This window comes from Letharia columbiana, assembly GCF_014066305.1.
Source record: "Letharia columbiana isolate WasteWater2 chromosome Unknown Sc0000034_s0, whole genome shotgun sequence".
Lineage (NCBI taxonomy): Eukaryota > Fungi > Ascomycota > Lecanoromycetes > Lecanorales > Parmeliaceae > Letharia > Letharia columbiana.
The window spans coordinates 327,847-340,961 of NW_023501077.1; the positions used below are offsets into that span (position 1 = coordinate 327,847).

Sequence of the window (13,115 nt, forward strand, 5' to 3'; positions counted from 1 at the left end):
TATGGTTATGATTCAGTGCTCTACTATTCGAAACCAAAGATTTGGCAGGTCCCCTGTCATGGACATACATATTCGCAAACACTACAGATGTTGATGATTCTAACACGACGGCGTTCACGGGTGGAAGATTGGTTAGATGACGGGATGATGATGGGTATCTCACGATGAAGCGTAGCAAATTGATGATCAAGGAGACCGTATTGTATTCACTCAAGTTTGCTGGATATATTGTGGCAGCGCAAGAGAGGCCATGCGGATATGTAAGATAGGTATCTAAAGTGAACCAAAGCGCCCTGCAGTTTCTCTCGACCCGATGAGCTCCAGGAAATGCATCTTTCCAGAAAGATTCGCAATGCATAGTCAAGGGACTAACATGCTCTGCTTCATTTCGTCTTCTTCTCCCTAATCCTCTCCTCAATCCGTCTCAAGCCAGCCTTCAGGCCTCCGTTCCTCCTCCCGCCTTCACCCGCCAACCACTCCTCCATCCCCTCCCTACACCTCCTCAGACCCTTCGTACAAGGCACCTTGCCTCCGCCTTCACCCTCCACATTCGCAGCCGGGTTCAGCAAGATCTCAAACAAAGGCGCCCAAAGTTCGGACTGCCAATACCTCTTCAGCCCTTCCCTAAGCTTGTACTTCTTCTTCTGCCCAATACCCCCTCCTCGTTCGCCATTCGCGTCTTTATCATCCACCGCCACATCTTCGATATACTTACCAAACAGTAGACTGTGTATGACACCAGCAATACCCCAGTAGTCAACTTGGTACGTCCAGGGCCGCATTTCGCGCATCTCGACGCAATCTTGCTTGCCCGTTTTCCAATCCGCTACAAATTGCACGTCTTCTTTGAAAGCGCGCATGTCGATACCTCTACCGAAGTCTATCAAGCAGAGGCCCTTTGAAGCCCAACCTGCGCTACCGTCGCGCTGGTAGGTGGGGTCCCAACCTTCTTTCTCTTCAGGTTTCGACAAACGGACAAGGCAATTGTCGGCTTTGAGGTCGCCGTGCAGGATGCCCACGCTGTGCATAGCCTCTACTGTGCGTAGGAGTTCGACCGTGAAGAACATGGCTACGCTTTCCTCGAGCGTGCCATTCGTGGAGTTTGAAGGGTCTGTTTTGGCGAGGTTGACGAGGTCGAGAAGTGTCCCTTGGTCGAGATAGGTTTCGAGGAGGTAGCCTTCGTCAGCGAAGAGATGCATTGAATGTGGCTTGAGAAGGGAGGGTGAGGCGCGGTGGGAAGAAGGAAGACGGCTCTGGAGAAGGGACATTATGTAGAATTCCCAGGATGTGGGAGGGTGCTCGCATTTCATTGCAACAAGGGTGCTGTTTTCTGGATCGGAGCTGTCTTCTTCAGCGAGGTAGACAGGTGCAAAAGCGCCTTTGCCGAGCTCGCGTTTTACGGTGTACGTCTTCGTTGACGCTTGGGGAAAGCGAAGCGTTGGTGGCATGGAGATGGAGGTGGTAGTCTTGTCGGATCCGCTCTTGGCCTTTGCGAGAGCTTTGATGAATTTGCGGACTTCTGGGGCTCTGTTGCAGCTCAGGGGTCTGTAGTCATAGTACCCTGAGTAAGATGACAGTGGTGGTTTGACGCTCTCCAGTATACATTTACGGACAGAGTCGTCGACTGGATTGCATTGTGCATCTCTGATTATTGGTCCTTTGGCGTCTTGTGCCGAGTCCAAGGCAGTCTTCGAACTAGCAACCTTCAACTTGGGAACGCGTGGTGGCGGAGCTTCGTTGACGATTTCTTGAAAAGGGCTGCTGAGAAGCTCTTCGTCAATTTGAGGTGTTGCGTGGCCTTTGTTCTGGTGCCTCGAAGGTGTCTTTGAATTGAAGTAGTCTTTCTCTTCTCGTATCGTCAGAGCACCCATTGATGACTCGGTCTTTTCAACGATCGGTGTCATGAATGGCAGTCGATTCTGAGATACCTGGGACGGATCTCTATATGGTCGGGTAGGCGGCTCATAATCCTCTGGTGGTATAGGGACATATCTTGGTCGGATTGATCCATTCTCAGGCTCAGGTGAAATTGGCGTTATCAGATCTATATCTTCGTCTCTTCCGTCACCAATTGGATTAGCGTCTTCGAGCACTACGACCCCGTCCGTGGTTGCTCCGTTCGTGGCGTTTTCTTCAGACTCGTACGTATCCAATTTCGGAACGTGCTTGCTTGCAGTGAAGTCGGACCACGGACTCACACTTGCGGCAGCACCATTAGTATCCTCGAGAGCGGCCACACTCTTCACATCTGTCTCAGTATCCCCAAACTCGCTAGTACCAGAGATCCTTCCAGTTCCTGTGCTTTCTCCTGCGCTGGTGTAGTCGTCGTCGTCATCATCATAGTCGCTTTCACCAGCACTATCCTCTGGACCCGCCATTGGATCTACATTCCTCAGAGGCTGATTGAAGATATCCAAGATGTCTTCGGTGGCTGCTTTGGTATGGAGAGTCATGGTAGGTTCTGCAGATTTCTTGCGCCTCAGCTTTGGTCCCGTAGGCGATTCGAGATTTGTCAAGACTGCAAAAAGTAAGCTCCTTATTCCGAATTGTGGTAGTCTTCAATCATACTCGTCTGTGTCTCCCCCTTTACCTCCCTAATCTTTATCTTCTTCGGACGTCCAGCCCTGCCCTCTTGTCCGATGTCCACAGCGATTGTAGTCTCGAGCTGCGTATTGGAACTGCTGTGAGTGTCTGGCTTGGGCCGAGCAGGTTGCAGAACACCGACCGCTTCTTCGGTGGAAGCAACTGTAGAGGCTTGATCTTCTGCTTCACGAGCCGGAGATGCTTCTGCTATCCTTTGCTTGCTTTCAGCTGCCCAATCACGATTCAACCAGCCTCTCGACTTGGCTCTCAATTCTTCGAAGCTCATCTCTTCGCTGTGATCACTATCATTAGGGTATACTGCTTCTAAATTCACGAAGACACGCTCGATCTTGCCTGTACGGGCATTTGTGACCTGTTGCTGGTCTGCATATCTCGACGGTTTTGATTCATTGGTATTCGTTACTTGTGAGCTTGACTAAATAACAAATGACGCCAGATTGCCAGCCATTAGTCCTATGACCGTAAATATATGTGCGGAGACATCTCACGAGCAGAACATACCTCGTCTTTGAAGATGGCCATCTTCGGCAGTCCACCTGTCTTTTTGCCTGCTCTCAGAGTCTCTCCTGTCCAAGGCCTAGCTTCCATGACGTTCTCTTTCTTACGATCTGCTATCGTTCCAATGTTATCCCACCCTTTGGCTACTTCGACAGGACCATTGACATCAGGTGCCGGTCCGTCAGCATCGCTGAATATTGCAAGCTTCTGTCTTCCTCCTCGCGCTGTTGATGACCCTCCAATTCCCGAGGGCAGTCGCGGAGCTTGCGGGTCTGACGATCGAGGTGTCGAAATCGCGAAAGGGTCCAACTTGGCCACTAATGCTGGTCGTACCGTCGGCAGTGCTGGAGACGAAGGCTCGTCTGCATTCTGCACTCGAGACTCGAAGCGATGCTGAAACTCTCCAAATTTGCGTATCAAACGCTCTGCGGGGCGAGCTTCTCGCTCAATACCAAGCTTATAGACCTCATCCGCTTGTGTCCACCTTGCAGCTCCTTCCAGCCATGCTGCAAACTCTTCGTAGAAAAGTGCAAGGCCTTCGCCAATATTATGTCTTGCAAGGTATGCGAAAGTCTCTCGGGGAGCGTCTGAGAAGAATCGAATATAGTTCAGCCATAGTTTTAGGTATCGTGGATCGTTTTTATAGTGTGTCGCGGAGTGAAAAGCTTTGGTAGCTCGCTCGAGCAACGGTCGTAGTTGGGATTCTGGTGTTGCTTGAGCGGAGGGGTAGGCGCTTAGGGTCCATTTCACATATCGGTCATAGACATCTAGAGGGTCGTCGGAATCCGCAATTGCGATCAGCTCCAACTCGTACTCCTCCCGAATGGCATCGTTAAGATTCCTCGTGTCTCCTAGAGTAGGTCCTAATGGGCGCAAGGATGTAGGTGCGAATGTGGCAGCGAGCGCCTTTGCAGATCGGCCTCCAGGAAGCGATTGTATGTTTTCCTTGTGCGTTTCGATGATGTCGAAGTTAATTAAGTCCTCCATTGTCGATGTTTGGTAGCCTTGGATAGACAAAGTATCAAATGCGAAAGCTGGGGTTGCATGTCTTAGCCGCTTGTGTTGACCTTCCAAGTGTTGGCCCAGTAACCCACTTAGCGTCATACCGAAGCTCCCTAATTAAGTAAGTCCTGCCAATGGTGAATAATTCTTGCTTAATGTGAGGGTGCCAAATCCTCTGCCAAACCCTCTATAATTATTACAGTAGTTGTGAGACGGGTGTTACAATTACACGGTAACAAAATGTATAACAAGAATTTTGAATGTCTGACGAAACATGAGGGTAAAGTCATCATGGTATTTCGGATGCATATTCTTCTACGCTATGGAGTGGTACATTTCGAATCGTATTATCCGTATTTGCACATGCTGCGTAGTTCTCTCTCCCATAAACCCTCCGAGCTTCCTCGTCCACCTCTCATTACAGTTCTCGATTCATTCAAAATCCCCTATGTCTCCCTAAGAGTTGTTGATCAACGGCTTGCTAGAAACAGTTCGCTCAGATGTGTTGTTAATTCCGTATGGTACCATGTGAGGATATGATGCCAAGTTTCATGAGCTCCCAAGCCATCATGTGAAGTGTTGAACGCAAACTTTCTTGACCTGATCATCAACACCTCACTCACATTCAACATCAGACAGAATTCTCACCGTTCTAGACAACATATTCCTCGAATATACGCCTCGGGTTCATTACAACAGTTGATAACCTTACACTGCTGTGGTCAAAAGGCTTGAAATCATTGCAGGTTGCAATCCAAATCCACTGTCAACTAGCACCTCATTCAACCCGCCTAACCTATCCAGCATGCCAGAATCAACACCAACCGCCGCCGTCTACGAAGGCATCAAGACCGCAGAAGGTCTCGAACGGTAAGTGATGTTCTCACTCAGCCATCACGACGAACGTTAGCCCCCCATCTGACCTTCAAACAGCCTTGCATCTGAGCCCATCGCAGTGGTCGTTGGCACCGAGGGCGTTACCAAAACATGGCACTTGCCCAAACAGCTCCTTGTCAAGGCTTCACCTTTCTTTGCCGCTGCTTTGAACGGACCCTTTGCAGAAGCAACGTCCAAATTAGTCAATCTTCCAGAAGATAACACTGACGCCTTCGCATTGTTCATCCGATGGTTGTTTGTTGGCGATATCAGCGGCAAGTCGTTCCACTCTGGATACAAACCCTCTGGAGACGAAGCCTCTGGAAGAGGTCGCTGGTCAAGCCTCTGTTCAAGTTGGGGACTGTTGGGAACTTGGGGCGATACAAGCAACAGCAGTGCTTTCTTTCCCAGCATGCAGGTCTGTCTGCAAGCATGTATCCTTGGGGACAAGCTGGGCTGTCCAATGTTCCATGATCTTGCCATGCTCGAGCTCATCGAGAGTCACAAAAGTGGAGGGATCAGTTCCAAGACCATGCAATTTGCTTTTGAAATGTCGGCCCCGGGGTCTAAGCTTCGTCGATTCTCGATCGATCAACTCCGCTACGACATTGAATGCGGGACGGTTTCCGAGGATGCAGCTGCTTATGTCTCTGCTGCCAAGATCGCCGAGGACTTTGCACTGGATTTCTTGAAGGCGTGCATAGAAGGGAACTGCCGCAACGCCATTGATCCCATAGCGCACAGAGGACAGTACATGGAAGTCTGGACATTCATGGAGGAAGGCTAATTCAAGAATACCGAGCTTCATTTCCTAGCTGAAGTGCACCAGTTGAGCCAGTCCGTGAAGAACGACGTCTTCACCTTGCAGCTGAAGTCGAACAAAGCACGCTCTTGCGTGGCGCCATAGACCTTCACCACCTTCCGCAGGCTTTCTCTATCATGAGCGACTAGAACTCTCACAAGAAGCAGGCTTGCCTGACTGCACGCACTAGCATGAGCGTTTGAGCCCTCTTTCATAGCTTCAACGTGAACCGCTTCAAGCAGATCAAATACAGACTCTGTGTCCTCGATGTGTGGCATCCCGTCCCCTTTGCAAAGCCGAGCATATTCCCTCATGACATCGCACGCCTTTCGAGATACCAACGGACTTGTTGTCGTTCGGACCAGCGTGAGGATCGGTAGAGAAAGACTTAAAGCTAGGCCATTGCCGTGCTCTTGCTTCACGTAAATCTCCAGGAGATCCAACACTCGGCATTTGAAATTGACTATGTTCTCTTTGGCGTCTTTCTTCTCAGTCTTCTTGCTCGTGACCTTCTTTCGCTCTCGAAAGATATTCTCCAGAGACCCGTTCAACTCGAACATTTGCTCGTCCGTCATCTCTTCATCCGAGGAGGAACTGTCTTCTGCGTCTACATCTTCGTTGCCAGGCCGAGTACCCACAATCTGTGCAAGTTTTGCGTTCAGTTCTGCCAATCCATCATCATCTTCATCCGAGTCCGCCGCATCTGTGTCGCTCGATCCTTCATCGGACTCTTCCTCTGCGGAAGAGCTTCCTAACCCGGTCTTGGCCAAATCGACTTCCTCCACGTCAAACGCCGAGCCCGCCTGTCCTTCCTCATCTTCTTGGTCGAACATTTGTGACTGGCCTGACAGGCTCTCCTTTGTTTCCAAAATCTGCGGTACTTAGTGCTGGTTCTCAAAGGGAACGCCTTTTCTTACCTCGATCATGGATTGCAAAGCAGTATCGTCAAGCTCGGATGCGCAAGCTGTGAAGACCTGCTGAGCCAGGCGTCGAAATAGCTGCGACGGTTTTGCTATGAAGCTCAAAAGTATCTCTATCAAGGTCGCAGAGTCCTGAGGACGCCTCTTCTTTTGAAGTAAAGGCTTGAAGCTGTGGTTGAGCTCGACCAAAATACCAACGGCGTCAGCTTCCTCATTATGCACCTGTAGGATAGTTAAGGAGTACAGGAGCTCAAGAGCACGAAAGAATCGCGCTTCTTCATCTGGATCACAACTAGACTGAGTATGAACCTTTCTCAATGTCTGCCACGCCTTCCTCAGTACGACACGCACATTTTCATCGGCGTTCAAGACAACATGGGGATGGTTCGCATTCTCTTCTCGGCCATGAATATTGCATACAAGCTCATAGGCAAAATAGGACGGCTCCCCTATTGGCTTAGCGACCAGGCTCGATAAACATGACGAGATACGCGTTCTGAACATCTCTCGTGACGCCTGGGAGATTTTCGGACCTGGACTGTCGCCTTGGTCGTTCGGAGCATTGTCGACCTCGAAGTAAGCGCACTTTGCTAAAAGAGCCAAGATTCTGCGGATATTAACGAGAAATTCGCTTTTCGCGAGAACTTGTTCGGTAGAATGGTGCTGTATAGACCGGACAGCCGAGACAAGCTGGTCCGCTGCAGACTGTCGTCTTGAGGCTGCGGTCTTCTCATCGTCTACTCCGGGTCGCAGGATCAAGTCTTCGTATATCCCGACCACTTGCTCAAAAGACGGGTCATCCACCAGAGAGATTAGAGTTTCGACTGTCTTGGTCTTTGTAATTTTATCGAAATTGATGTCTCCGTTTACAGGATCCAGAAGAGCTTTTAGGATTGGTGCCCTGGTATTTGGATTCGATCGAGCTCTGGCAAGAATTGTCTTGATGGATCTCTCGGCAGCGCGGTGGAGGTAACGCTCTGGGGAGGCAAGCTGGTTGGTGAGACATCGCATCAGGTTTTGTGTGAAAATGTCAGAAAGTACTTTTACGGGTACGTTAGGAACAATTCGCTGAAATAGCAAGAAACCCCAATATTTTCGTTCCTCTGAGGACGAGGTAGCAAATAGTGCTTCTGGTCTCCTTAGCATAGGATCGTCTTGCTCCCAAGATTACTTACTATCAATACACTCCTCCCAAAACTCCGCAAATCTCATCCGTTTAGCGGGTTTTGCACTCTTCTGCAGGCCTTGTGGGTGAAAATCCAGCAACTCAGCCAGTACTACGTCCCACGCAAATTGAAGCTTGGTAGCCCAAGCACCATTTGTAGTAGTCTCTGACTCAAGGACACTCTGTGGCGAAGTAGTTGCGGAGGCTTCCATTAGTATCTTGGCTAATCTGGAAATGTCTTTCCGATTCAAGGGGTCCTCGTGATGCCACACGCCGCGCGGTAAAGCAATCGAAGGGAACTCTGCCTGGATCCCAATCCATATTGCTACTCCCTGGGGTGTCTTGGAAAGCCCTTTGGCTAGCAACTTGTCAATTATCAACTGAGCGTACTCCAAGTCTTTGCCCTTCAATATTTGAATGGAATTGAACAAGATGAAGCCACATTCTTCCCTTAGCCAGGGCTTCCTCTTTGCCAATTCATAGACGATGTCTAAGATGTTGGACCAAGCCTCAACTCCCATGCTCGGCTGAAACAGAATTCCCGATTTGATAATAGATTCTGCGCCAAAGAGTCGTCCAAACTGGTGATCTCGCTCTTCCTGTACACATGACGTTCAACAAGCCGACAGTAATGGGCTTATCTGGGAATCACGTACCTGGCCAGATACATTGCTGGATACTTGACTCTGATTCTTCAGAGTCTCAATCAATTCTAGGACATTTGGAAACCCAGCAACGCTCCTTCCACTTGGGCCTAAAAGTTCAATCAAGAGCTCAGTAAGGACAACCGAGAAGCCCAATCGAGCAGCTTTTCGCCCACTGCACAAGCCTCTGAGCAGCCTCCTCACAATCTCGTTGAGCTGCTCGCCCGTAGATTTGCCATCCGCTACAAAATTCGTGAGCAAAGCTTGGGCTGCTTTCAGTCGAATGTTTTCATCCACATTAGCTAGATCCTCGTAAATCTCCACCAATTGTGTATTGATAGCAGGCTGCTCTCTGCCCCTCTTCTTCGACATAATGGTGTGAGCTGGTGCTGTAAATGTCGAATATTCAAGGTGCAAAAAGTCTCAATTTTGATGATTGGCTGAAATTTTCCTGACATTGCTGACTAAGCGAAGACAGCCAAAAAAAAGCGGTAGATGAGTAAAGCCTCTGATTTTCGCGTCAGTTTTTGGTAGTAACATGGGGTCAACTGTCAACCATGACTGAGACTGGCCCAGTAAGAGCGTTAAACAGCTAAAAAACTTACTCGTTGGTGCTGCTCTGGTCGCAGTTTCGAGAGACAGTACTGGATCAACTGCCATTTCTCACCTCCCTCGCCTGCAATTCGCCTGCCATTGCCGATGTGACTTGCTTTCAACATCACAATGAAGCATATGCTTTCAACGGACATGGACAAGTTTCGGAGTGGTCAGTCGTACACTGACGCCTTGTTCGAACAAATTCAAAACGCACCTGCGGGTTTGTTAGAAGTACGAGACAATGTGCCCTGCGACCACAATTAAAGCTGCTGAAGATAGGACCCCTTAGCAGGTGGCATCGTCCGTTTCATCAATTGCAGATCCCATACCGGTCCATTGAAACATCGAGGCAGCTCAAAAGCCATGTCCTAGATGTATACTTAGAAGATGCCGTCAGCCGCTCTGTTTCAGCCGTTTGCAAGCCGTGTTTTGCCCTTTCTCCATGATTTGGAAACACAGAGGATAGACGAATCAAAAAACATCCTCAGAAACCCTCCATTTGTGCCCAGTCATCTCTGCATCTTCTGAAGATGAGAGACGGGTCTGCAATGATCAGAGTAGAAATCTAGGCCGGCGGCCAGGAGTCTATGAGTCTTACGTCTCACCTTGTTGTTGTTGCTCAGCTTCTGGGCAGTCGTTTTCTGGCTATATAAGATTGAAATATTGCCCTAACATCTCTCAACATTCTGTATCCAAGATTAAGTTTCTACTGCGTTGATCGCTGTCTAAACTCCAATTTTTTCGTTCCTCCCTCACGTTACCCAGACTCATTCATCACATCCCTACGAACACCATGCATTGCATCATCACTTCATCGAGTTCGAGCCGAGCAGCAGTCATGTTCATAACTATCTTGGCACTCTTTACATCGGTCTGTATCCGCGTAACTGCTGCTGGCAGCATTGCAATCCTTCCTAGCCCGTAGGTGTCCTCGCCCATCACATGCAATGGCTGCTAATCCATTGAATGCAGAACCTGTTTTCTAAATCTCAACTACACTGTCGCCGCTGGCGAAACATGTCAGACGATAGCCCAAAACCTATCCGTGTCAACAAACGACATCATAGCTCTCAACTGCCTGAACCCGCAGTGCACAAACCTCAGAGCCAACAGTACAATGTGAGCCAAGAACAGAAATGGTTGGATATGGAAGCTGACTATTTCCGAGATCTCTCCCTGGATGTTGCACTACCTATACTGTCCAGCAGAATGATACCTGCACTTCGATTGCCTCCCCAGCTCGCAACCTGAGCCTAACGAACTTTTACACATTCAACCCGGCGCTCAACAGCAACTGCTCGAACCTCCTCTTCGGTTCCAATGTCTGCCTCTCTCAACCAAATGGTACTCCACTCAGTCTGCCGTCTTGTTCAGCCCAGAACAGTGCCTCCAGCACAAGTGCAGGCACATCTGCACCATCCGTCGCCTCCGGCACGAATACTACCTGCCTTCCACTGTATACCGCGGAAACTGGCGACACTTGCGACAGTATTGCACGGGTGTACCACTTTACCCCCCAGTATTTCCAACAAATCAACCCATCTATTAATGGTGCTTGTACCAATATCATTGCCGGGCTGGAATACTGCGTCTCCCAGCCCTAAACCGAGTTCAACCAGTAAGGCCTCTTCATCATTGTACGGCGAGCTACAAGGGCAAAGACAAGGACCTTGCGGGATACAGCGATGTAGGGTACTTCAACTTTAGCATTAGATCTGTCTAATCGAGTTTAATATCTCAATCATGGGGTTCTTGGCCCTAAAATCCCCCGGCATCAGGAGTCCTTCGTGATCATGATGCTCCTCCTCGTTTAAATTATGAGGTCACTTTCCAAGTTCTTTGTTGTACTCGATGTTGTCAACATATAGTCATGTAAAAATCTTCGTATGCAAGCCGTGTATTGTCTTCCGGCATGAAGGTATCCTCCGACACAACTTTGCCGAACTCCCATCACACCCTCCCACGACCAGCTAGTGATGATGGGCTTTCGTTTCGAAAGAGACAATTCCGTTCAGAGATGAGCCTCCGATCAAGGTCAAGCTCCAAGACCAGCACCTTTTTGCGGCGCCGCGAAGGCACTGGCCCCTTCGAGAGAGCCTCTGCTTCAGCGTCCCCACCGGTAGGGTCCGGAAGCGCCTATAATCCGCAAGTCTCGGACAGATTCTTGAACAAAGAAATGCAAGACACAGTACCAACGGTGTTGCCAACATAAAAACACTGCTTCCCCTCTTTCATTTTTGCTTTCCTCAGGGCTCGCAAAGCCTGTCAAACGCAGTCTGCTCTACCTTACTCCAGGTGCTCAGCTCGGAAACTTACCATGGCACCCCCAGTCACGATGTATCGTTTCGGTAATCCATCTTCCTTCCCGCGCCCTTTCGTCAACCTAGCTCAGCAGCCTCACCCCCTTCCACGGCCCCAAGCTGCCGTTGTTGTCCCAACTCCCAGATCAACCAACGTTGATGATGTTCGCAGTCAAGATGGTCTCCAATTGTTGGTCATTCTTTGAAACCCCCCAGCATCAAAAGTATCCCCGCATCTGTAATATACTGATGAGGATCAGGCTGAGAAATCCTACCTCCGTCCTCGTCACTGTGGGCAATACCAAGGCCGCGACCACCTGGAGCATCCCAAAGAATCTGCTCACGCACCATTCGGCCTTCTTCAACACCATCGTCCAGGACAACAAAGTCGCCCTTCCCGAGGACGATCCAGATACCTTTGAGCTTCTCGTTCAGTGGCTGTATGCGGGTGGACTCAACACCGTGGCCACAAGATCCGAGCCGTATGTCAAAGCCTGGATCCTGGGGGACAAACTGAAATGCCTCACCTTCCGGGACCACGCAATGCTTCAGATACTCCATTGCCACAAGCGAGGCGACTTTCCCGAACGGCCAATAAGCCCAGAAAGCGTGCGACTCGCCTACGGCCAGACACAACCGGAATCGAAGCTGCATCTGTGGGCACTGGATCAGTTCAAGTTCAACTCTGTCAGGGGAACTATGTCAGGTCGGAGCGAGGAATGGGTCCCTGTGCTTGAAGAGATGCATGATCTCGAGAAGGAAACGGCACGTGCATTGATGAGATCCGGTGAGCGGGGTATCCAGAATCCGTATACACAGGGCCAGAAGTACTTGGAAGTCTTGAAGCACGCAGACTTTCGCGATCCTGTTTAGGATCATCGGGCCAAAGAGTCCAGGTCGTTTAGTGTGTAATGCTACTTCCCTCAACGGGTGCCAGAAATATCCGTACACGCCAAGAAGTCTCTCCACCTTCAGCTGAGAGATTTCGATGATTATTCTCTTCAAGGATAAACTTTTGCGGAGCGATCTATTTGTATTGATGAGGTCCTTCAATTATCTCGCAAGAACCTTCAGCTAGGGCTCTTAATTGTGAAATTATCATCGACTTCTCAATTTTTAGTGTGCGGATATTTCTGGCACCCGCGAGCTTCCATAATGATAGATGATGCTCTGACTAGAACATGAAGCAAATCTGGTTCGCCGGAGAGATACAATGCAGTACCTGATGATATCGAGTTCTTAATGACTGAATTTTACGGCTCATGGGCCGTCTATGTTTAACTCAGCCAGCGCACTGTATTGAGCCCTCATTCACTTCTTGTACGAGTAGTCATTTAACCAACAGGTTAAGCGAGCCTTCAACGACGCTGTGCCACAGGATTTTCCTGAATCTGAACTTCATGGAATCATGGGTGCAAGTTGTAACGGTAAAGCGCTAAGATAGCTCGCTTAGGTACCTTACTTTACCTTAGCCAACTACTTTAACTTAGCTTGCCTTGCACGTGATATCGGGACTCGGGTTCTCTTTAGCGTGTTTTGTGTGTTTACCAACCGGTCGCGACAGCAAATCAGAAGGTCAATCGACGTCACAGCGCCTCTGTCAAGGCCGCGAATGTTGCCGAAACCTGCTCTACATGATGCTTTCAAGCTCCATGCTTTGACTTCGCCGTCTTTGATGCAAAAAAGCTTGCTCAGACAAGTAATTGT

The 13,115-nt window shown here is 49.4% G+C and overlaps 5 protein-coding genes across 5 annotated transcripts; 3 read left to right on the top strand and 2 right to left on the bottom strand.

Moving 5' to 3' along the window:
• Positions 1-383: 383 nt before the first annotated feature.
• Positions 384-4,206, bottom strand: HO173_008786 (uncharacterized protein; the record flags this gene model as incomplete). The annotated part of the gene is made up of 3 exons (XM_037310682.1): positions 384-2,518; positions 2,569-3,019; positions 3,106-4,206. 3 exons carry the CDS (start codon positions 4,204-4,206, stop codon positions 384-386), a joined length of 3,687 nt encoding a protein of 1,228 aa, XP_037162452.1.
• A 703-nt stretch (positions 4,207-4,909) lies between these two features.
• Positions 4,910-5,767, top strand: HO173_008787 (uncharacterized protein; the record flags this gene model as incomplete). Its single annotated transcript, XM_037310683.1, has 2 exons — positions 4,910-4,974; positions 5,038-5,767. The coding sequence occupies 2 exons, from the start codon at positions 4,910-4,912 to the stop codon at positions 5,765-5,767; spliced, it is 795 nt and encodes a 264-aa protein (XP_037162453.1).
• A 17-nt stretch (positions 5,768-5,784) lies between these two features.
• Positions 5,785-8,883, bottom strand: HO173_008788 (uncharacterized protein; the record flags this gene model as incomplete). Its single annotated transcript, XM_037310684.1, has 4 exons — positions 5,785-6,654; positions 6,700-7,832; positions 7,878-8,466; positions 8,524-8,883. 4 exons carry the CDS (start codon positions 8,881-8,883, stop codon positions 5,785-5,787), a joined length of 2,952 nt encoding a protein of 983 aa, XP_037162454.1.
• Positions 8,884-9,946: 1,063 nt separating this feature from the next.
• Positions 9,947-10,712, top strand: HO173_008789 (uncharacterized protein; the record flags this gene model as incomplete). Its single annotated transcript, XM_037310685.1, has 3 exons — positions 9,947-10,029; positions 10,081-10,227; positions 10,277-10,712. The coding sequence occupies 3 exons, from the start codon at positions 9,947-9,949 to the stop codon at positions 10,710-10,712; spliced, it is 666 nt and encodes a 221-aa protein (XP_037162455.1).
• Positions 10,713-11,020: 308 nt separating this feature from the next.
• Positions 11,021-12,281, top strand: HO173_008790 (uncharacterized protein; the record flags this gene model as incomplete). Its single annotated transcript, XM_037310686.1, has 2 exons — positions 11,021-11,232; positions 11,669-12,281. The coding sequence occupies 2 exons, from the start codon at positions 11,021-11,023 to the stop codon at positions 12,279-12,281; spliced, it is 825 nt and encodes a 274-aa protein (XP_037162456.1).
• Positions 12,282-13,115: the final 834 nt, after the last annotated feature.